Consider the following 24,628-nt stretch of genomic DNA (forward strand, 5'->3'; position numbering starts at 1 on the left):
TCCCAAGTTCATAGTCTTCAACCTCGGAACTCCGAAACCCCAAAGTTCACAAGTTGCTAGGTCTTCCCAACTTCGGTGACCCGGGTCTCGGAACTTCCCCCAACTTCAGTGACCCAGGTCTCCAAAGTCTTCCAAACTCCTTCTGGCTTGCAACACTTCCGAATGGCGTGATCCACACTCAAAGATTTAAATGCTCTGACGACTTTTGTGATTTGTGCACCTTCTTTTGTGGAGCCACAGTATTGCAATTAATGTTTTTGGCAGGATTTCCATCAAGGAAGGTACGGGGCCATGCTTGTTGTGGTGACTTATGTCATGTCTGCATACTTTGACTTTGGAAGGTCATTCAATCCACCTTCTCAGGGTATGGCTAGGTTGCTTGCATGTACAGAAGTCAAGTGCATGCACTTCACTGCACTCTCAGACTGACATGCAGGGGTCATGATCACTCTTGTAACCATTTTTCTATATAAAGGTTGTTAAGCCTCATTGTAAAGGGTTCTCTCCTGCTGCCTTGAGCTTTCCTATGCTCTTTCTCTTCTCTTGAAGATTTGTAATTATTTTTGCATTTCTGCAACTGTAAGTTTGGCCTTTGGCCTTTGAATGAATTGAAATTACATTCTTGCCTTCCTTCAACTTATGCATGTTGTGTATGTTTCCTTACCTTCATCATAAGTGTATGTTTTGTGGCTCTTCTCTCCATATATGTTGTGTTAACTTGTTTTTCTGAGTGTGACTTGTGGGAATCCTTCTCCCCTCTTGACACTTAGCAAATTCTAACCTCCATACATGCGTTTGGGTCACTCATGCAACTGAAGTTTGTACATCTCTTGGGTATTTCAGTTGATTCCTCGTGCCATTTCGGGTGGGGAGAGGAACAATCTCTTCTTGGTGCATCACCTCCTTTTATTTCAAGCTTTATCTCTTCCCTTTACCTCTGCAATTTGTTAGGATAGGCCAAGGAGTTAGTTTTGAAGTGTTGAGTTGGTTCAACACCTGCACCTGGATTGAGAAGGAAGTCGGCCTTCTCCAGAGATTCAACCCCCTTGCGCAAGGTCCCACACTTCGGGGTTGTTTCCATGTTTCACAAGGTTGCTGAGTTGATAGCTCAGCAAGGGTGCGAGCTTTTGTGATAACGGTAAGTATGAAAAAACATTATAAAAATAATAGAACTTATTTATCTTTTTTTATAGAAAAAAAATTTTAAAAAAACTTGAAAAAAATCATTAAAAGATAAAGAATAGGAATAAATGCATACCTTAAGTGCTTGAATCTCCTTTGTGCAAGCTCTCCACCTTCGTCAAACACTACACGAACAATCTCCTTCAAAAATAATCACTTGCCCTTCAAAGTGTCAAAATGAAATCAAGAGAGAATAGATGAGCAAATGAAGTTGTTTTTTAGCAAGGGGCGGATTAGGGTTTTTTTCTTTAAAAAGGCAAAGAAAATTAATTTTTTAATGTTTAAAGTCACTTTTTTTGTGATTTAACCTAACTCCGTGTCTGGGTTCGCCCGGGTGCGCACCTGGGTTCGCCTAGGTCCGGCTAGGGTTCACCCCAGGGAACCCAGGGTCACTAGGGTGAACCCTAGCCAGACTAGGCACAGACCTAGCGCGGACCCAGACCCGCACAGACTCAAACCATGTTAGGGGCCTAAAACCCACCAACTCGGCAACTTAGGCTGCAATACATAACAAGTCTGAAAATAACTATGAACCAGTAAGATAGGGTTCTGAGGATGCCTCCAAATCTGCACTTTCTCCGCTAGCAATTGTTTCTCTTGTTTTTACACACCCAGATGCCTCATTTCCAGTAGTAAACCCACTCAAAACCTAGGTGTCTCACTCCCAAAAGCCAACATCCATCTTGCAGTTGTACAGCCTCCCTTTGGAATGGTACGACCAGCATATGGAGTAGAAAATGACTGATTTCGATCCTCTAAATCTACTCTTTCCATCTTCACAAATCTGCTTAATGATTTCTCTTTCATACTTAGAAGAAACAATCCAAAAATCTTCTTAACTGAAACTCTTATGTAGTTCCTATGAGAAACCACCTATAAATCCACTAGGACACATCTTTGTCTTTCAAAATGGATGTCCTTTATGAAGGTTTTCATCCTCACAAAGCCCTTGGAAGAACATTGTTCAACCTGCAATATCTCTTCATAAAATTCTCAAGCACAAGTTGCAATGAGCTCCCAAAAGCTCTTTTATTTCCACTTCTCCAATTCCAACGCCCCTCTTGGGAAAATAAAAACTCTTTATTAAATTTTAAATCCCCCGTATCTCTCCCCATTAGACACCCTTTTAAAATAAAGCATTAATGTACTTTTAGTACTCCTTATGTCCCTTCGATGTCCTTTTAAGTTACTTTTTAATATTTATTAACGTTAAGTTAAATATTTATTCTAACTTTATGGCTTAATGCTATTAAATAAAATAATATCCTTTGATTAAAAAATGTCTTTGACTCAATATTAAATCCATTAATGGGCCATCCCAAGATAAAACCATCGCCAAGTGACCAAGTCGGTGACCAAGTTGACACTCACTAAAAATAGTAAAAACACACCAAGTGCTTGAAAATGCTCTAGAAAGAGTCAATTGGAATCACCTAATGCACTAAAATCACTACAAGACTTAGAAATGCCAAAGAGGCTGAACAACACGGTCTCCAAGATCTGCAAGGTGAAAAAATAAATTGAATGAATGATTCAATAATCGGATAACTTTATTCAATTATAGAGCCATTTAAATAGGCGACTACAAGCAGTGATGTTTCTAAAAAGAAACAACTGCTTCTAAAAATAGAAGCCAAAAATAGAAAACTAAATAAAGCAAAAATTACACTAATGACCATTAAAATAATAATTAAATATTCTAATAACCTCCCTGAATGGTCATTCTATCTACTAACTACCCTACAAAAGACACTGCAGGTCTTTTGATCACAAACGGAAAGAACACTCTACTGTGACGGAGACCCCTCCCTGGATCTGCAACGTGTTAATGACCAAGAATACCAGAATCCATCCAACCTGATGTTGGGTAACCAGACTGAAACTTGAAACCATGATTTTGAGGAAAAATCGACAAACCCTCCAAAACAAAAGATACAAATCATCATTTTTGTGGGAAAAAAATGGTAAAAACCCTTGAAACGATTTTTGTGGAAAAAATCAAACCAAACCCTGAAACTTCGCATGGCAAGGCTCAAAACACCACATGGTAAGACACCAAACATCACGCGGTAAAACATTAAACATCATACGGGAAAACACCAGACAACATCACGTGGTAAAACCCTGATTTTTGAAAAAAACTATCAAGCAAAACCCTCCCATGATTTTTTATGGCGAAAAATCAAAAAACCCACGCAAGCTTTGCAGATGACAGATAATAATTTTTAAGGAAAAAATTCTAAACCTTGTGAACAATTTTTTAGGAAAAAAAATGTGAAAACTTGTTGATGTGTCTTTTGTATACGACCAAACACAGAATAACATACCTAAAGGTACCTTATCCTCTCTTGAATAAAGCTTCCCTGAATGCTGAAGATCTCACAGAAGGATCAATCAGAGTAGCTCCAAGGTTCTGATTGTAGGTTCTCTACGTGTGGATAAGCTCTTGCGGTATGATGTGATTTTGCTGGAATCACAAGGGGACTTACATTCGATGACCTGAGCGTCTGATTTGCTTTGGATATCACTGGAACGTGGGTCTTTACTAATCCTTGATTTTGAAAAAAAGGAAAAAGAATAAGGGTTGGAACGGGATCTATTTCTAACACTAAGAATGTAAGAGCAATGAATGACCTTTGATGAAATTCTAACTAAGTCTTGCTTTGACATCCTAGGATCATCTCCACAAGATTAGTGCGATCTTCTGAGGAAAGCTTTATGATGTTTAGATCCCCGCTACAAGCATGGACACCATCTAGTTGATGCATATCAATGAAGAAGCGATAATTGAAGTTAAGCTTAAACTGAATGATTCCAGTTGACTACGCAAGGCAAGTCTACAATCAACAAACTGCTAGTAGTATGGATATACGAATTTCACCGTTGATCATACAAATTTCTTCCATTGTAATATCCCACTAATTTTTTTTTTGTTTTTTCAGGCCAATAGCAATTCATCCACAACAGTTACCCGTTAAGGTTAGAGTAATAAGCAAAACAACTAAAGGGAACCCTTACACCTTTTGTTCACCGAGAGCCCAGACTGGGAGGGTGAGAGCATACGGTGTTTCGAGGATCGTCAGCATCAATAAACAAACTGAACATTACAACTGCATGGGCGGCAAGCCATCCCCTTCTGCTTATCCAGCAGGATAGAAACTAAACTTCTTGGCGGTAAACCGACCAAGGGAACTATTACAAGAAATAGAAGTTCAATCACTCTACCGCGTATTTCAGCGGGAGGACATTACATTAACAATCACTCTACCACATATTTCAGCGGGAGGACCAAAACATTGAACTTTATCACTCGACCACTTATTCAGCGGGAGGACATTACATTAAAACATCACTCTACCGCATATTTCAGCGGGAGGACTATTTATCAAAGAAAACTGAATTACAAAACTGAGAAGGCGGCAAGCCAGCCTCTTCCACTTATGCAATGGGAATTACAAAATAAGCAGATAGAATGGGATGCTCAGTACTACTGAAACAATCCTTACAATATGGAGATGAGATGAGAAGATTAACTGCAGATTTCTACACAATACTGTAATTTTCTGTTACACTGCTCTGCAGGCTGAAAGTACAGTTCCAGCAGCCCATGAAAGCATGAAAATACTCATAACTCACTCAATCCTTACCCGAATTGACTCAAATCAAGCCCAATCCCACCATACATCCAATACAATGACAACCAATCACAGCCACACCCCAAACAACCCTCTTTTTATTTTGCATGCATCCCAATGCAACCCAAAAAACCCACGCCTAGACTAGGAATTTCGATTTTGCATAATTAAATCAATACTCAAACAAATGTGCTAAAAACTTACAAACTTATTTGCCAGTGCTGGGAAGGAAGATAGGAATAATACCCATAACTATCAGACGCTCCAACAGAGAGATATGAGCAAAAATGTGTTTCAGCCACAGGCATACCCAGCAAGTCCAGAATCGTTGCAACACCAAGATGTCTATGGCAAAGCTCTGAAAGCGATAGGAGAATACAAGGCACAGCTAGGTACTGTATTTCAAGTACGAAACCGGGTAGCACTAGGGAGACGCACTCCGAAGCCTCAAGTTCTGTCGCCAATCCGGCAGCATAACATTACAGATTTTCAAGATGGTGCAAATGGGAACCCAAGCCTCATATTTATAACTTCATTCTTCAAATCCAAATGACATCCCTCCAAATTCCACGCTTGCATTTGAATTTCATTCCACTTTCATGTGGACCCAAGAGTAGCGCCCAACTCCCTAAGTCAAAAGTCACGCCCAAGAGAGGGGAGGACCCACGTTGGACACTTAGGCACAAAATGGCGATGTAAAGTGAAATAATATCCCTTTTTAAAAAAAACATTTCACATCCCATAAAATAATTGAATTTCGCCCAAACTTAGGATTAAACAGGCATTAATCCCAAATTTAATAAACCAGCAGCCAATAAATAGATTAATTAAATATTAACCTTAGGAAAGGAAATAATATTTAATTATGTTGCAAATATCTCCCGCACTGATTATTATCACCTCCAAGATGAAACTGAACCCAAACGACCACAAACTGCCGCAGAATTCAAACCCCTGACTACTGCCAAAAATAGAAATGTGCCACCCAGCCACTTACTAAAAATAGTAAGTCAAGAATTAATGCTCAGAAAAATATGATCATCGCGTCCAGAGGCAAAGCAAGGAGTGTTCGGTCGGACAATGGCACCAGAACGGTCATCCCCTGACTTACTAAAAATAGTAAGTCTTCGTTTCATCGATGCTAGACCCTGATTACTCATTCCACCTAGCCTACGGGTCTCAGGAATAGGCAAATGGACCTCTGAAAGAACATCAGTGAGAAGGGGACATTACATCCATTCACCTAATAACATGAAATCAAATTTGAGAAGTATAGAGACCATGCAAATTGTTGAATCGACCCATAGAATTCACCATTTCTTCAATGAAGTTTACAAGTCTTTTGCAACAATATCTTGGCAACAATCTTTTCCTTCTCTTTCTACTCTACTCTAACTATTTCCTACTCTCTGACTATTCACTATTAGCCAACTATTAACCTTTACAAATGAGGAGCCAAGGCTTTATATAGAGAACCCTTTACAAACAAACGGCTCTGATTGACTTAAAATCAATTGCTAGGATTACAAGATAGAAACCCTAATTAGGGTTTGTTACAACAAACTTCCTTAGCCAATTAGAAAATTACATTCCCGGAGCGAGGACCAATAGTGTAATGTCCCTACTAGTTAGGGATCACTATCCTGCAAAACAGATTGTTAGAATACAACAAATATGCATATATATATAAATAATCTAACTTGCAATTTAACTTTAAAGTACTTAATTAACACTAATCATAATTCTTATCTAATAAAAAGGATATGAATGCCATACGGAGATATGTCCTTAGGCGGCTGTGAAGCTCGCCTTCTTGGAACCCATCTTGGTTCCAAGCCATCCAGGAAATCGAAGGTGAATTCGATTCCTGTCTTGGATGTAATTTATTACACCCAAGCCATCCAAGAAATCAAAGGTTAATTTGATTCCTGTCTTGGATGTAACTACTTACAGCCAAGCCATCCAGGAAATCGAAGGTTAATTCGATTCATGTCTTGGGTGTAATTTCTTACACCCAAGCCATCCAAGGAAGACCATATGTCAATTCCTTGCCTTGGATGAAGCATCTCATCATCCAAGTCTACCAGAGGGGACCGACTAGATCCGTCTCTTCTTGGATGAACTTTGTCAACCAAGCCATACATATATGCATATAGATATTCAGTATATACTGCCTACCAGGGATTATCATAATCCCTCCATTAGGCTAAGGGAGTTTCCTCCCTATAGCCTCCATCATACAATCACATTTATATTACATTTTACAATTTATTACTATTTTCCACTTCATAATCTACATTTACATGTTCCTAACTTAACATGTATTCCATAACGTATATTCAGGAAACATCCATTATCATATATTCACATTTATTTATTAACATATATTCCTAACTATTCATTAATAAGTATTCATTAACATATATTTTCACATATTCATCAACATATGTTTACACATATTCCTTAATATCTAAAAACCATTCATTAATATATATATTAAAATATTCATTAACATATATATTAAATATGCATTAATTACATTCATTAACATATATATTAAATTATTCATTCATTAATATATATATTAAAATATTACTTATATTCATTAATATATACATTAAATAAGCTTTAATTATATTCATTAATGTATATAATAAAATGTTCATTATTTATATTTATTAACAAATATAATGAAGTATTCATTCATTACTTACCTGTCGTAACCTGCAGCTGTAGCTTTCAGACCTCTTCCTCTATCCATGCAGCAGACCTCCTTATCCTTTTCCCCCTTTTACTAAAATGAGTTTCTTCCTTGTATAGTCTTCAATTTGTAGTGGAGGGTTATGTCCCTTCTTATGGTTACAACCCTCTCAAGAGTGGTATCTCCTCATACGGTTCTTTGCCCTTTAACAACTTCTTGTTGTTTGGGTGTAATCGTACCCCCTCAATAATTAATGACACATCTACTAATATAAACATAAACCGTTTATGTACCCTTAATCATATCGCTGCATTGTTATCTTATATAGGGATCGTTGTATATTAGCTTGATGAAATCGGTCCTTAACAAAAACCCGGGCTTTACTTATGATAGATAAACGTTTCTTTATTATTGCTGACAGTCTAAGCCGATTAATACTTAATTCAATCTTTTGATCTAAAACTCAGAAAATTGAGAAGTCTTATAAATAAGACAATTTTCTTAGCATAGTAATATATTTTTGAATGCCTTTATTATGTTACTTCTTCCTTTCGGGAGTGAGAGTGTATGCAGATTCCACGTGGGTTACCTTTGCTGAGGCCTTTGTCCTTCAACCGATAAATCACTAATTTCATGAAGTGATAGCGCGTCATCCATATATTGGCTTTATGGCCCATAGTTAATATAACCGATCATTGTATTCTTGTTTCTAATAATAGTTTAAATTAAATAGTTTAAATCTTTAATTTAAACTAATTCAATTATTCTTCACATCACTTTTGATTCACGCCTTAGCCGAGTATGATCATATTCGTCCTTTGAAATATCGTTACCATTGACGATCCCATCTTAGTTCGGGGACGGGGCATTACACAATTTTCACAAGATAAATCGCTCCTTTAGTTTAGTGCCATTGACTCTAATTAATCCTTACTGTTATTGTGGAGACGTATTAATTTGGATGTCAATCCAATGTTCATTAATCGCTTTTGATTATCTTGGACACTATCTATGTTCAGATTCCTTCCATTTTAGTTGTCTTAATAAATATTATATCTATGGTTACTTATTTATTTATTATTATAGTTTTATTATTTATTTTTATTTGAATATTTTAGGAATATTATTAGTAATAAATATTAATAGATATTAATTAAATAATACATTTAATAAATAAATAAATTTCATTGTTATTATTATATTAATTAATAATAATATTTACTTCATTTAGGATATATATAACGATCAAGGAGGGGACATGACAAATAGGAAGCAAGGGTAGGTACACCGAAGTTTGTGCCGCCTCCGATGAGTCAGGTACAATCCGACTGGAGGAGCAGTGACTGGGATGCCACCTTGTCTGACGTCTGTGTCTTGGTTGATCTCTTTTATGTCTCAATTTGATGAATGATGTACCTCTTTTACTCCCAAGTGCTTGATGAGGCTTTCTTATCGTCAAGTCTTCCGTCTCCAGTAGCATACCTTACCTTGAAGTGTTGGCGAAGCCTTTCTTTGTCATCTTGTGGTTCCTTAGTGTGGCGAAGTGAAGGTTTTGGAGGTAGATGGCAACTCCTAGAACACATGCAGTCCACCTTTATGCCTTTGGAATGTCCTTGATGATGATGGACTAGAACAGGTCGTCCTTGTCTTGGTCTGATCCTCCTCCATCTGCAAAACAAACCAAAAGATGATTAAGGACACATGATATATTTATCTCGATCATAGCATTTCTTACCTTAAATCATCAACAAAAAGGCATTAGAATGAAATTCACTCAAGATCCTCCCCAAGGCCAGGCCCTATAAAAATTTCGCTCTGGACCCTTTGGAAGGGTCAGGAGCGAAATTTGCATTTTAGGATAAAATCTTCACATTTTGTGACCACAACTTGCTCAAATGCATGTCTAAGGATGCCTTTAATCTCAATCAACACTAGGCTTGATGCGAAATTGGAGCAAAACAGAGGTTTTAATAATTTCGCTCTGGACCCTTTGGAAGGGTCGGGAGCGAAATTCAGATTCTAGGACAAATTCTATCATTTCTCTACTCCAAAATGCCTTCCAAGGCAAGCATACACTAGTCTTCTCTCCACCAAGGCCTGGGAATCCATCTCTTGACCTTCATCATGAGCAAATTAGGTGAAATTGAGAATTTCACTCTGGACCCTTTGGAAGGGTCAGGAGCGAAATTCTTGACTTGCTTGTTTTCCTTCACCAAGGTCTATCCTTTTCACTCTCTATACTTGGACTCTCATCTTTGGATCCCTCTCCCATACATGCAACACTTGCTTGACCCTCAAAATAGCTAGAAAGGAGAATTTCGCTAAAAATCATGGCCAGGGACAGGACCTATTTAGGATTTCGCCCTGGACCCTTTGGAAGGGTCAGGAGCGAAATCCTTGTCCTAGCTCAAAATCTTGGCCATTGGTGGCCACAATCCATTCCAAGGCATGCCTAGGGGTCCTTCCAAGCTCAATCTACCTTGATCCACACTTAGCTTGACACAAAAATGAAAGGAAAAGGTGGATTTTAGGAATTTCGCTCTGGACCCTTTGGAAGGGTCAGGAGCGAAATTCACCTTCTTGAGCTTATTTCATCATTTTTCCACTTCAATTCACCTCAAAAGGGCAAGGACATATCAATCTATTCCTATCCAGGCCATAAAAACCAAGAACTTGACTTGTTTTGAAAGGGAAATAGGTGCTCTTAAGAATTTCGCTCTGACCCTTTGGAAGGGTCAGGAGCGAAATTCTCCTTCTAGGCCAAAATCCTTCACATTTGGTGATCACTAGCAACTCAAAACCATGCTTAAGAACATCTCCAATCCTAATTCACCCTAACCCACACTTGGCTTGGCACAAAATTGAGAAAAAAGGGAGGTTTTGGGGAATTTCGCTCTGGACCCTATGGAAGGGTCAGGAGCGAAATCCACATTCTAGGCTTAACTCTTCATCTTTTCAACTCCAATCTTCCTTGCAAGGCAAAAATACACCACTCTACTTGCACCTACGCCATAGGAACCACTGTCTTGACCTCATCCAAGAAGAAAATAGGAGTTTCCAAGAATTTCGCTCTGGACCCTTTGGAACTGTCAGGAACAAAATTTCTATTTTAGGCTAAAATCCTTCACATTTTCACTTTGAATCACTCCCTAAGGCAAAAACATGTCAATCCACCTTCCAACATGCCTTAGAAACGAAGAACGTGGCCAAAACAAGGAAGAAAATGAGGTCTATGGGGATTTTTGCTCTGGACCCTTTGGAAGGGTCAGGAGCGCAATCCACATTCTTGGTTGGTTTTCCACTTCCTTCATCCAATTCTCCTTCAAACTTGATCAAATTCAAGCTCCTTTCTCCACATTTAAGTGATCCATCATCAAACTAGCTCAAGACAAGGTCGTTTTCATCATTTTAGGCAAGATAGGGGGTCAAATTGAGGATTTCGCTCTGGACCTAAGCCAAGGACAGGACCTATAGGGAATTTCGCTTTGGACCCTTTGGAAGGGTCAAGAGAGAAATTCTCCTTTTGGGTTGATTTCTACCACTTCATCGCCTCAAACCTCTTCTCAAAGGCAAATATGCATCAAAGCCTCCTCAACCATGCCTCAAAAATCCAAAACTTGGCCATATCAAAGAGCAAATAGAGGAAAAGTGAATTTCGCTCTGGACCCTTTGGAAGGGTCAGGAGCGAAATTCTCATTTTAGGCTCATTTTCACCTTTTTCCTCCCTTCTTTGGCTTGGATATAACTTATTAGGCCTCTCCTGATCATCCTCCAGTCCGAGTTAGCATTCACTTCAAGGTTTTGTGAAGAAAAAAGGGTCTCATGAATTTCGCTCTGGACCCTTTGGAAGGGTCAGGAGCGAAATTCCTCCTTATGCTCAAATCCTGACTTCATTTTCATATTTCTTCACTCCAAATAAGTATTTTGCCCTCAATAATGCCTAGGAATGAGTTAGTTCTAAGTTTGGATCAAAGTAGAATGTCCTATAGAGGAATTCGCTCTGGACCCTTTGGAAGGGTCAGGAGCAAAATTGGAATTCGCTTTGGACCCTTTGGAAGGGTCAGGAGCGAATTTTGACATTTTGGTCTCTCCATCAGGATTCATATATGGAATATAACATTTAAGTATAAGAAAGAAGAAAGACTTATACTTTAAGTTATATTCCATATATACTGTCAGGATGTTTGAGAGTGGTTTCAGACCTCCAGGAGTTATAATGCAAAATCTAGTTTTTGGAGAATTCTTCAATTTTCCAGACTTAGTCAAATTTCATGATCAGGATGACATTTCAGACAGCCAAATTTCAGGACATTTGAAGATCAGGATGACATTCCAAATAGCCAAATTTCAGGACATTTGAAGATCAGGATGACATTCCAGACTTCATCACTCACCAACTTGACCTAACTCAGACCTTCAAAGAGGATATTCACTCACCAAGCTTCATCGACCTCCTCAAACTCAAACAAGACACAATTAGCAACAAGAGCAAAACTTTGTCCTAAGGAAGACTTTCAAAGATGACCCTAACTCGAAGCATCCACTGACTCACCTTTAGTTAAAACAGAGCCTGCTATCTTAGTGATCCCTCTGGCAAAACTCAGCATGCAAAGGCTAATAGACAAAACCCTAAAAGACCTAGAAACGAACCCTAGAAAGCAAAAAAAGTAGGGGTCCCCATTTGCAATGGGGCGATGTGTGAATACGTCACAACAAAACCCTTGGACCTGTAGGACGAGGTCTGGCCTAAATCAATCTGATCAAGGCAACGATATTCAGATATCGTGAACATGCACTGTTTCCAGGTGTTGTGGCAGTTGTTGAACTTTTGTCTGTGTTCCAATATGATGCTGGTCAAAGATGCCATCATGGAAACGGAATAGATGGAGGAGAACTGACACGAATTCCAAGGTGCAAATTTCGAGGTTTGGAAGAAACCCAAAAATTAAAATTTTCTGCAAACTTAAAACCCTAGGCCGGATGTACAACATAAATGGCGCCCTGAAGACACCAAAATTCCCGACGTCCACAGAATTAGCAGAAATCGCTGACTGTTTTTAAATTCCAAGGCAAATTCGCTGGCACAAAATTTGAGGCATGGAAAACGAAGCACCCAGAAAAATATAAGACCAACCCAGAAAAGTTCTCGAAAAACCCACCAAGAATCTAAAATCGAAATGCAGATCCGAAGACTCAAAAATTGAGGCACAGAAAACGATGCACCCAGAAAAATCTGACGACGACCCTATTAAGGTCTCGAAAAACCCACCAAGAATCTGCAACCAGGATAAAATTTCGATTTGAAATGAAGGGTCAAAACCCTAGTCGAAAATTGCAGAAACCCTAGGAAAATTTTCAATCTACAAAAACAACCTCCTAGTTGCAAGCCCGAAAATCTCGAGAACCCTAAAAAAAACATGAACTGCTGCCCAGAACAAAGAAATTCGCCCACAAACTAGAAACCCTCAAAACCCTCAAAAAGCCTTCAAAAAAGCAAAATCGTTTTTTAATAAAAAAACAATTAAAAAAAATCTAGAAAATATTCCAAAAAGAAGGCCATGAATTTTTATTAAAAAATTCTCCAAACTTTAAAGAATCCCATCGACCCGCTCTGATACCATGAAAAATAAATTGAATGAATGATTCAATAATCGGATAACTTTATTCAGTTATAGAGCCATTTAAATAGGCAATTACAAGCGGTGATGTTTCTAAAAAGAAACAACTACTTCTAAAAATAGAGGCCAAAAATAGAAAACTAAATAAAGAAAAAATTACACTAATGACCATTAAAATACTAATTAAATAATAACTAAATATTCTAATACAAAGTCCCCTAATCAAACCACATTAGCCTACGGGAACCCGAGGTAGGCTGTCTCCACCACTCAACTACTTAGGAAGAGGACATTACACTAATTCTGGTGCAACTAGAGGAGTCTACAAAGAATTGGGAAGATCTCACCATTGATTTGAAGCAAGATATAATAAGTTTGTATTTTGAAAAAAAAATTGTTTTTTTAATAAAAATTTCATCTCTCTTTTACACTTTTTTTTTCTTTTTTTCTATCTTGTTTTAGTGGACCAAAGAACAAACACTAGGTACTTTTGTAAAAAAATTAGTTTTCTAATTGCCAACACCAGATTTTTTATATGAGTTTTAATTATAAACCATAAATGTTAATTTTTTTCTATTTATATGTTATTGCAGCATTCTTTAGATTTATAAATTGTCTTTATCACAATGTCAAATGAAACCCCAATCAAAAGGGACCCTTGTTGGAAACATGCTATCACCGGAGGAAAGACAAAAGAGATAATTTGTTTTCATTGCAAACAAACTTTACATGGGGAGGCATTAACAAATTGAAATACCATCTTGCACATATGCCATGTTGAGATGGTAAACCATGCCCAAAAATGCATGAAGTGTAAGTTCAATTAGAAACCTTTGAGTAGCAAAAAGAAGCAAAGAAAGGAGATGGCAACCATTCGTGGAACTAGAGAATCTTCTTCTTCCATTCCTTCATTTCGTCCATCTTTGGGTAGTGACACTGCTAGTGTCAGTGGCAATATTAGCATTAAGCCTAGAGTTTGTGCATCTAGGTTAAATTCATATGTTTTTCCACACTAATCCATGTTCTCAATCATCACATGAGAGTATGGGTTGGAACAAAGATAAACATGATGCGGCTAAAAATGCAATTGGGTACTTTTGGTTCTATTGCACCATTTGATTCCACGCGACCAAGTAATTCTTTTTTTTTAATATATAGTTTGATTCTTTGTCTCCTGAATTTTTTATTTTAGAGGTATCTCAAATTCAAATTTAACTCTAAATTTTAAATCCTTACTTTATTTTATTTATTTGTGTTATGTTTTCTTATTAAAAAAGCATTGTGGATGCCATTACTGTTTGTGGGGCAGGACTCAAAGCCCCTAATGATGAGGAGATAAAGGGCCCCAATTTGTCTCAAAAGATGGTTGATGTGAAAGCCACAATTGACAAGCAATGAGAGATATGGAGAAAGAAGGGTTGCACCATCATGATTGATGGTTGGATGGATAGAAGAAATAGAACATTGCTAAATTTTCTTGCTTCTTCCTAGAGTAATTGTTCTTCCTAAAATGCATTGATTTAGTGATTAAGAATTTTAATTTATATTTTATTGAATCATTGATTGTGTTTCTTTCTTAAGTGGCACGGTATTCATAAAGTCTATTGATGATTCAAGAAACACAAAAAAATGTTGAATTCCTTTGTGAAAATTTGGAGGGAATTTTGGCTCAGGTGGGTGAGGAGAATGGGTACAAATAGTTAGAGATAATGTAATGCCCCAAGCCGAGACACCTAGGATAAAACAGACAAAACATTTTATTTTGAAAAGATGGCAATGCTAAAAATGTGACATGTCACACTTGCACAACACAAAGATAGTGACAAGAAGAAGGACCTCCCCATTGCACAAGCAAGGTGGCACCAGTGGAAGAATTAACAATTGTAGGATGAATCCACTATGACGAACTTACAAGAGGGGAGACAACACCCCAGCAACAAACAGGTACTAACCCGTGATCGTGTTCTCTCGCATTATGACATAAGAGTAGGATGAGGGAATCATCAACCTCCAATCCACTCGAAGACACATTAAACAATTCAATAGTACACTAAACCTAACAAGGGTTACTAACACAAGGTTTTAGCCCTTACAAGACTTCACAACACTAGGGAAATGAGCTCTCCAAGCCAAGGTGCGACAACAAGAAACCTTCATGTGAAGACATGTATCCCAAGACAAAAGATGTTCTATCTTTTCAATGACAACACTTAAGAGCATGATCCAAAATTTAGGAGACTCATGAGTCCATGCAAAACTACTTTTGTTCAAAAAGTTTTCCCATACAAGGTCTAGAATTACATGTTGTCCGATGTATGAAGGGACAACAGTGCTCCCAGGGGACTACAATGCCCTAGTAGGACTAGCATTGTAGTACTAGCATTGTAGTCCTTCCTAAGAGTTGTAGTCCAATCCTAGCATTGGAGTCTTGGCCAGTAAGCAATCCCAAGGTGGGGATTGGTCCCTAGGACATGCCAAACACTAAGGGAATACCCAAGAGAGACTACAAAATTTGGACCCTAAAATGTCATAAACGACCTCAGTCGATTGGAGATCCTATCTCCGCAAGAATGAGACACCTAAGATGCATGAAGGAAAAGGTACATAACAAAATTGAGATATCCCCAAGGCTCCAACATGCTTCCCTAAGCAAGATCGACAAGGGGAAGGTGGATTCGATTACTAAATGTTAGGTTGAATGAATGTTTTGAAGTTCAGTATATGCATTTAGTAGTTTGAAAATCCATGTTATCCTTTGAAGATTGCACCGGCCTCTGCTAAGTTGTGTCTAAAACTGGCAAAGCAGGGCCTGGTTATTTGAAAGTTCTGTCTATTTATTCAGGATGTTGTTCTAGCTAGAATAGTTTAGTTTCTCTCCCCTTACCCTTTTCTGTTTATTAAAAAAAATTATAACTAGGTATTCAAACAGCATCATATTTAATGAACCTCTGATGGATATGAGACTTGTAGAGTCTTAGAAGCGGCCTATAGAACCTTTCCCGAAGTATATCTTATGCAGCAGGCATAAGTCCCCTTGTGCTTACCAACAAACATATCACTGCTGAGTTATCCCACGTAAGTCAAGACCTAATAGTCAAAACCCGAGGTTGTCTCCTTATGATAGTTCATAGCAGCATTAGGAACTTCCTTACTCAAGAGAGAATGGGATCAGCTTGGTATTCTATTTTGTATCGACCAAAGAGATTAGCAGCACTTTTCCCGCGTCAACGCCGACCACCCAACATCAGACCTTATGAGTACCCATATATACAAAAAAGTCAAATTGAAAAATTGTTCGAGAGATACTAAATGCGGGAATTATTAGGCATAGCCAAAGTGCTTAATCCTCGCCTATGGTGGTGGTGCATAAGAAGGATCAAACTTGGCGTATGTGCCCAGACTATTGAGTGCTCAACATGTACACCATCAAAGATAAGTTTCGTATTCCTATCATTGATGATTTATTAGATGAATTGAATGGAACTATGGCTTTTACAAAGTTAGATCCAAATTCAAATAAAAGAAGAGGATATTCCAAGACAGCATTTAAGAATCATGAAGGTCACTATGAGTTTTTGCTGATGCCATTTCGTCTTACTAATGCACCATCAGCATTTCAAAGTTTGATGAACTCCATCTCTAAGAAATTTTTTAAGTTTGTATTAGTGTTCTTTAATGATATATTGATTTATGGCAAGACATGGCAGGAACATTTGCAACATGTAGATCAAGCATTACAAGTTCTCAAAGATCACCAACTCTATGCTAAGCCTTCCCGATGTGCATTTGGTCTTAAAGACATGGAGTATTTGGGACACATAGTTTCACATGAGGGAGTAAAGGTGGATCCTAACAGAATTAAGACTATCATGGAATGCCCTATTCCCAAAACCATTAAGAAATTAAGGGGCTTCTTGGGATTGACTGGTTACTATTGAAGATTTGTGAAAAATTATGGCTGTATAGTAGCATCCCTCACAACTTTATTGAAGAAGGATTCTTTTCAATGGAATGAGTTAGCTAATGCAACATTTGAGAAATTGAAGGAGGCTATGTGTACTGCTCAGTTCTTGCCACTACAAACTTCACCAAAGATTTTATTATGGAATGTGATGGTTCAGGAAATGGTATAGGAACAGTTCTCAAGCAAGACAATCGGCCCATTGCTTTTGAAAGTCGTATATTAAAAGGTAAGAATCAACTCAAACCTATCTATGAAAAGGGAATGCTATCTATTCTTCATGTAGTAAAACAATGAAGGCATTATCTAATGGGAAGATACTTCAACGTTAAGACAAATCATGATAGCCTAAAGTTTTTTTGGAACAAAGATTATCTTCTAAATGGCAACAAAAATGGATCACTAAGATGTTGGGACATGACTTTGACATTGTATGTTCTGGATCCCACTCTGTGATCCATCATCATGATGAGATAATGATATGAATAACTTTTAATGAATAAACTGTATCTTCTTCATTGACATCCCTGATGAACTTGGATCTGGGATATTACAACGTAATGACGGGGGTACAACAAAAAGGAGTACAGATAAAAAAATAAACTAGGAAGAAAGTATAAATTGCTGATGTCATGATCAAGTAACTGAATGTGGAAGGGTGAAGGAAAAAATGAATTTAAAAAAAACCCATAATATTTAACCATAATAACAATGTTGTCCCACTCCCTCAAGATCAGACCTTTCCTAGCATAAAATTACAACTAAAAAATGTTAAAATTTATGATATGTCATAGAAGGAGACCAACTCTTACATTGTGTTTCAAGAAAATGACTGAAGCTTCCTTATCACCAGCTCCTTTGCATAACTTCATGAAACCCTGCTCGATATACTTGCAACTTCCACAAGCTGTTCTGTAAAAATCCACCACCACTAGAGAGTCTGTTTCCTTGGCTGCCTCAAGAATTTCATTCAATTCTGCATCGTTCCTGAATTCTTTAACACAATCTACGGGGCATAGATCTGTATCATCTTCATTATCAACTAACGTCCCTTGACTTTCACTCTTCATCCTCCTGTACTCCGCGGCATTAAGGGCTGCACATATTTTACTTTTTACCTTGAAAGAGATTTTCTTCTTAGTGCTGACATGATTCTCAATGCATGCAAGTCTGAGTCCTGGCAACACATGAAAGGATCCAAACTGATGATATTTCCGTGTGACTATTGCAGCATTTAAAGGCATCCCATTAAGCGATGGATATTGACTCCTTATGCTAGATAGAAGCATAGGGCTCTGGAAAACGCCAGTACCATTGACATTAAGAAAGGAGAAACATGTGTTCATATTTCTTATACACGGCTGATCCAACAAAGAATGCAGATTGAATGTTTCTTAGGTTTCAGCTAGCAACAGTGGGATATACTGGTTTCCTATCATAGAAGCACCTCTTGTCAATTTACCCTGTACAACTTTGATAAAACAAAGAGCAGACTTACAACCATTAAAAGTAACTAGTGTGAGGAGCAGTGTGAAACTAGCAATATAGATTGTTCAAACTTCAAAGTAAGTAATATCATTAAGCACTTAGTGATTTACATTCATCTCCCATCACCAAAATAAATCAAAAATATAAGCAACTTGTTTTTGGTAAGCAACCCTACTAACAAAGCCAGTAACCTGACATACCGCATACAAAAATCATCCACATATGACTAGAATTAACTTGAAAGAGGAAGCTCAGCGAGTCAAATGATACTAATGAAAATGATAACATCTGATTGTCAAAGCAAACTACAGCCAGCATCTTGAACATGATTTAAAACTTCAAAGATCAACAACAGAGCTCTATTGAAAGTCGGAAAGTTGTAAGATTCAGAGTCAGAAATGAAGATATGATGGAAAGATTATGGAAGTGCAAGTCAACCTAGTACAAATTGAAAACAATTCAGGAATAAATCAGATGAAGATTCCGGAACAAACAATTGATCCTTTGAAAACCTGCATCTGCTTTAGACAACAAAAACTTAATAAGTCATACAAGCAAATTTGATGATCATGAGTGACTGTCAGATGGTGAGTAACTTAACCTTCAAACAATAATGCTTTTCTGGCATGAACTCAAAGTTTTATATAGCAATCTGCATTTACTAGTTACAAAGCATAAATACACACAACAATTAAGAAATAACAAGGAGCTCTGGCCTGTTCATGGGTCTTATATGCCAAAGTTGAATGGGAGTTGCTGCAGCAAGGGTGGATTAAGGCAAATTTCGATGGATCCTCAAAGGGCAATCCAGGTGTCTTAGGTGCAGGGGTTGTCACTAGAGATTGGCATGGCATTCTTGTAATGATGGGAGCTCAAAGACTTGAAAGGGGTACGAATAATGAAGTGGAAGCCCAAGCAGCCCTATTGGCGGTTTAGTGGGGTTTGAAATTCTGAGTTCAAAATTTACACCTTGAGGGGGACTCACAAATCATCATTAATGCAATTATCAAAGGTGAAACAAATGCTTGGTTTTTAAATAAATATATCTCAAAAATCAGAAATGATTTAAATATTTTCAGTAATTACAAGGTCACACGTGAAAAGGACTGGCAATGAGGTGGCAGATGTGAAGGATCCCAAATGGATCCTTTTGCTGTTGCTGCTGTAAATTTTTAATTAAACATACTATATTTTTGTAATTTTCCGATGATCTTATAGAATAGACAGAAGTTGCAGAAAGGGATTGTTTCTTTTTGGGTTTTGATGTTATAAGTAAAGTAATTGATAAATAGCAACAACTGTGAAATAAAACAGTAAACAATGTTCATATGTAAGAACACTTAAGCAATCTAAAAATACTGCAAATCATACCAGGCAAATAACCTAGTTTTGTATTCAGCAAGAATCCATACATTTATTTGGAGCTGTTCTCAATCTGGAGTGATGCCAAATGGAGAAATATTACTAGCAACGAACAAGGAAGACCAAATAAGCTGAATACAACCCTTCAAGCCAACATACAAACAAGGCGTGGTTGCAAAGGAGGCGTGGAAGCTGCTGCAAATCACGTGCCAGCTGAAATAGACCAGCCGCCCTGTTGAAACCCCCAATACGCATGCTGAATCTTCAGGCCAAGAAGATGTGTCTTCTACCTCTGACAATCTCTGTGCAATCCTAGATATATCCACTGTCAACTCCTACTGAGGGCTACGTCCCAGCAAGTTCAGACCTGGGGTTTATGTCCCAAACCAAAATCACTCTTCTAGAGCAATTCCCAAATTCGCAAGTTTCAAAATGATCAAAGATGCTATCAATTAAGTTTTCATCTCCTTATAACTCCTTTCCCTTTGCAAGTCGAACCCTAAAGAATAATAAAGCTTGCACTTTATAATTAAAGTGACACTTTCTCAATTATGGCGTCAAACTATAGAAAAATATCACTTTAATGCGAATAAATAGCTTCCAGCATCCAAAAAGACTCCGGGAGGTGAGAATCATGTAGCAAAGTTCAAGACCTTTCCAACGAGCTATAACACATAGGCATATCAAACCAGATGAAGCCAAAAACCCCTTGTTACTCTGAAATGGCTATATACATAGCCTTATTTTAATTTATTTAATCGCTAACTTAGGAAATATTTAAATATATTAAAATATTTCCATAGATCCAATAATAGCCCAAAATAACCAACCAAACATGAATCTGACTTTGTCACCTGTCTGTGACTGATGCCGGACAAGATGGGCCAACTGGCAGTTCCATCCCTAAAATCTAGGGATGCTCCTAGAAACTAGGAAACACACCCAATCTTCCTAAAACTGAAACCATGGTATGGTCCCGTGGAACCTCAAATATGGAAACTGCCATAACCTCCTAAAAGTAGGGAATCGCCCTAAAAAGTAGGAACCTCTCTCCAAACACCTGTAACTGCTCAAAAGGATCCTGCTCTACTCCTTGGTCCCCCAAGTGGTCATTCAATCAACTGCCAGTTCTCCCTAAAAAATAGGAACTGTCGTCTGAAGGTCCAAAATGGCTCACAAAGCCCCTGCAAAGCTCCATGACCCTCAGAATGAGTCCCCTAACCATGTCATTGACCTACGGGAACTCGAATGGTAGGTCAACCCCTGCTCATCTCATGTCACCTAGAAAAGGGGACATTACAAGATGTGTTGTCCAAATGGGCAACATCATTTGAAGTAGTGCATGAAACCCATTTGGAAGATTTTCGAAATCTACAAGGGGATGATGTGGCGGAGGATGTACAAGGGAATTATTAATCTCACTCATTTGGTGGTAAGGGAAGAATGTGGGCATGGGGCAGGCCTTTATTTATAGGGGCTCGGGCCCATTTTTGGCAGTATTGGATGCAGGTTATTGTGAGGTGGTGACAAATATGGAGGCCACCTTCACTCTGTATACTTCTAGGCAACAGTTGGCATTTGTTGGTGAGGTCTCAGAGAAGCGGATTAGATGCATCTTCAAATTCGACGATGAAGCTTTTGTTCAAATATTGATGATGTTGTTGGGGGAAAGCTTCCTCAAAACCATGCACAAGTATAGGACAAATGTAGATGTGGTGACCATGGTTTTGGCATGGGGTTTAGAACTGGGAGAAGGGAAGGATGTTCTGGTTCATGTTATGTGGCAGTGTGTGGAGGATAATTGGCTTGGTGGCTTGATGGAGCTCTTGGCGATGGCAATGTCGAGGGCTAGATTTGATGCTTGGGAAGGGTTGGACATTGATGGAATTCACGAACTGCATGAATTGGTCCCATACATTCATTGACCGTTTGGTCCGAACCAAGATGAGCGGAGGGCAGAAGCGGCAATTGCCTGGGACTCTCTCAAACTTTTCCTGAGAGAGAAAGAACTGGAAGTTTGAGGCCCTACGGCGAGTGTTTCTGCAAGAGGTGGTGGTGTGAAGCATTCTATGAAAGTGAAGGGCAAGTGAAAGGTATCGGGGAAGAGGAGGACCAAGAAGGGCAAGGTGGTAAATGTCGGCGAAAGTGTAGAGATGGGTGGAGTAGATTTTGGAAATGATGGTGAAGTGCCAAGCGTGTCACTACAAATATGCCCTAGTTTCAGTCTCCATGGCATGGTGGCGGGTGATGGCACTTGTGGTTCCTCTTCAGTTGTTTTTTGTTTATGTGCTTTGTCTTGAATCTCTGTAGGTCGTGTGTATTTTTGGTTTATGTACAAGGTGTAGATAATGAAGCCCTATCTAATGTCTGTCTTTAATGGGCTCGGGGTATATGGGTTGCAGAACTGTAATGACTGCAAGCGTTTCCTTTATGCTCAAATTTTGTTAGTTTTTTGTAATTTTGGCATATTTTGATGGAATGCCAAAGGTATGGCGGGTCTGCAATGAAGTCATGGCAGATGTACGAGGGGTCTTTTTATGGGGCCTGAGTTTATCAGGGTTTTTGTAATACTGAATTGTAAACCTTTATTTCATTACAATATAATAAAATTATTATTACCGATCATAAAAAAAGAAATAACGAGGAGCTCTGCTCCAATAATAATGAAGGATCTAATCTCCATCTCCCATACTCAAAACGACAATAAATAGGATGTAAGGCAATAACCTGTGCAATAGTGATATCCTTCCATTTGTATCTGAGTGTTTCTGGATTTTAACCGCATAAGAAATTTTCATCAACAATGTTTTGGATCACACTCATCAAGATGTAGAGAGCAAGGAGAGAGTATAAAAATAGTAAATTGTGGACCATAACTGACTAAACAGAGGAGAGTAGTGAGGTGACACAGAAACCAATTTAGTCAATTATGGTCTGCAATTTATAATTTTACATTCCCTCCTCTTGCTCTCTACATCCTGATGTTGGATCACAGAGTGTGATCCAAAACATTGATGATGAGAAATTCTTACACAGTTTAATTCAGAAACACTTCGGTATATTGTAGACTGTAGAAATTGGATGTCTTTAATCACTTCATTTGTTTAATCCAAATAAAAATACATTAATTGAGTAGCATCCCAATAAATTTTGTTTTATCAACACATTGCTAGGGAACGTTTTAAACTCCATCCTACAATGCTCTCTCCTTTCTTCACAGCTGGCGCTCGTGCTGTAGACAGTATCATCCCAATAACTTCAGCCCATTCATACTAAACGAGCTAATGAGTAAACCATAAAATCTTTCAAGTGTCGGCAATGGGTATCCCAAGAAACATGTTAAAGAGATGAAACTAAGCATCCGAAAAAGGTGAAAATAGGATAATCCCCAAATTAGATTTCCCACCAAACATGTTAAGTTTTGTAATACAAATGTCTGAATGCAACTGTGTTTAATCCTTTTTTCTTCCAACATCTCGAGTACCACCTAGAATCGTTTTCAGGGATATATGGATCAATATAAAGTATTGAAATTCGGTAAGATACAACATCCAATTCTGGGTCACGGACTCACTACCAAGAAATGCCTACACCATTTGAACTGATTTTATACAATGATTATGATTAATTGGACTCTAATGCAAAGCGTGAGATCTGGAGACACAGATGACAAATACAAATAAACCTAAGTCTAAAAAGCAACCCAAAGCATACTCTCACAGCCCAATTGCATAAAAAACCAACATCTCCAAACAGCCCAAAATGAGAAAAACTAACATTTTCCAAGTCAATTCATAGCTGGAGTTAGGGCATAAAGGGCAGATATGTCCTCAACTGAAAAACCCATCATCCATTTCGGACGAACCCAAATTGAAACAATTGCTAAACATTCTAAATATAAATGTACTCAATTGAATTGATCAGAATTACATGAAGTACGAAAGAAAAAGTTATAGAAAACCAAAGAAAAACAATTCAATGGAGCAAACAGACGAGGGAATTGGGACATTACCAAATCACATTACAATGCAGAAATGCTCGGTACTAAATCGATCCCAATGAAAGATTTTGAAACTTGTTATCATGACAAGACAACTGTTCATGATTCGCGGTGAATGTTTGGACCCGAATAAATTTTATGTCCAATGACCAGTCAAATTTTCCAGAGAGGTTCTGAAAGCGCACGGTCAACAGTAAAGATAATTGCATTGAATACGTCAGATGGTTGCTATACTGAACGTGTTGATTGTGATATTTAGCGATCAGTAAATTCAAAAAATGGAAACTGTCCGTTTATGAGCGCCACCTCCCATGGTATTATGTTATATTTTCTAGCATTATTTTAAATTTTGATAGGAATTGAAATGTGGTCGGAGGGGCTTTGCTCCGATATTTTACCGACGCATGTTACCCGACCATCAAATCAGAAAATTATGAGTTCTGCAATGAGATTGTTAAGCCTTAGAAATTTATTCCAACAAGATTTAAGGATTAAGGGTTATCCATGCTTCAATAAGAATTGATCTTAAGTGTTATCGTTCATAATCAATCAACTTCATTCATTGAGGTACTTCTTGATCTAGGATATAATTTGAAAGAAATGAAAATAATGTACATAAATTCTTTAAACTAATTAATATATGGAAGTTAAACACAAACTAATTTTAAATAATAAAATTGA

At 37.9% G+C, this 24,628-nt stretch overlaps 1 protein-coding gene across 2 annotated transcripts in view; it reads right to left on the reverse strand.

Annotated features, from left to right (window-relative positions):
• The window catches only part of LOC131032306 (thioredoxin-like 4, chloroplastic), a 111,535-nt gene extending 87,201 nt beyond the window's left edge, over positions 1 to 24,334 (reverse strand). The window contains exons 1-2 of one of the 2 annotated variants that reach the window (XM_059209959.1): positions 23,960 to 24,334; positions 17,910 to 18,521 (exon numbers count right to left, since the gene is read on the reverse strand). In XM_059209959.1, coding sequence (XP_059065942.1) covers positions 17,910 to 18,443 — 534 coding nt within the window. In that variant the 5' untranslated portion in view covers positions 18,444 to 18,521; positions 23,960 to 24,334. Of the gene's footprint in view, positions 1 to 17,909; positions 18,530 to 23,959 lie in introns of both variants that reach the window. The other variant, XM_059209958.1, reaches the window with a different exon arrangement.
• Between the last annotated feature and the right edge of the window lie 294 nt (positions 24,335 to 24,628).

This window comes from Cryptomeria japonica, chromosome 8, assembly GCF_030272615.1.
Source record: "Cryptomeria japonica chromosome 8, Sugi_1.0, whole genome shotgun sequence".
Classification (NCBI taxonomy): Eukaryota; Viridiplantae; Streptophyta; class Pinopsida; order Cupressales; family Cupressaceae; genus Cryptomeria; species Cryptomeria japonica.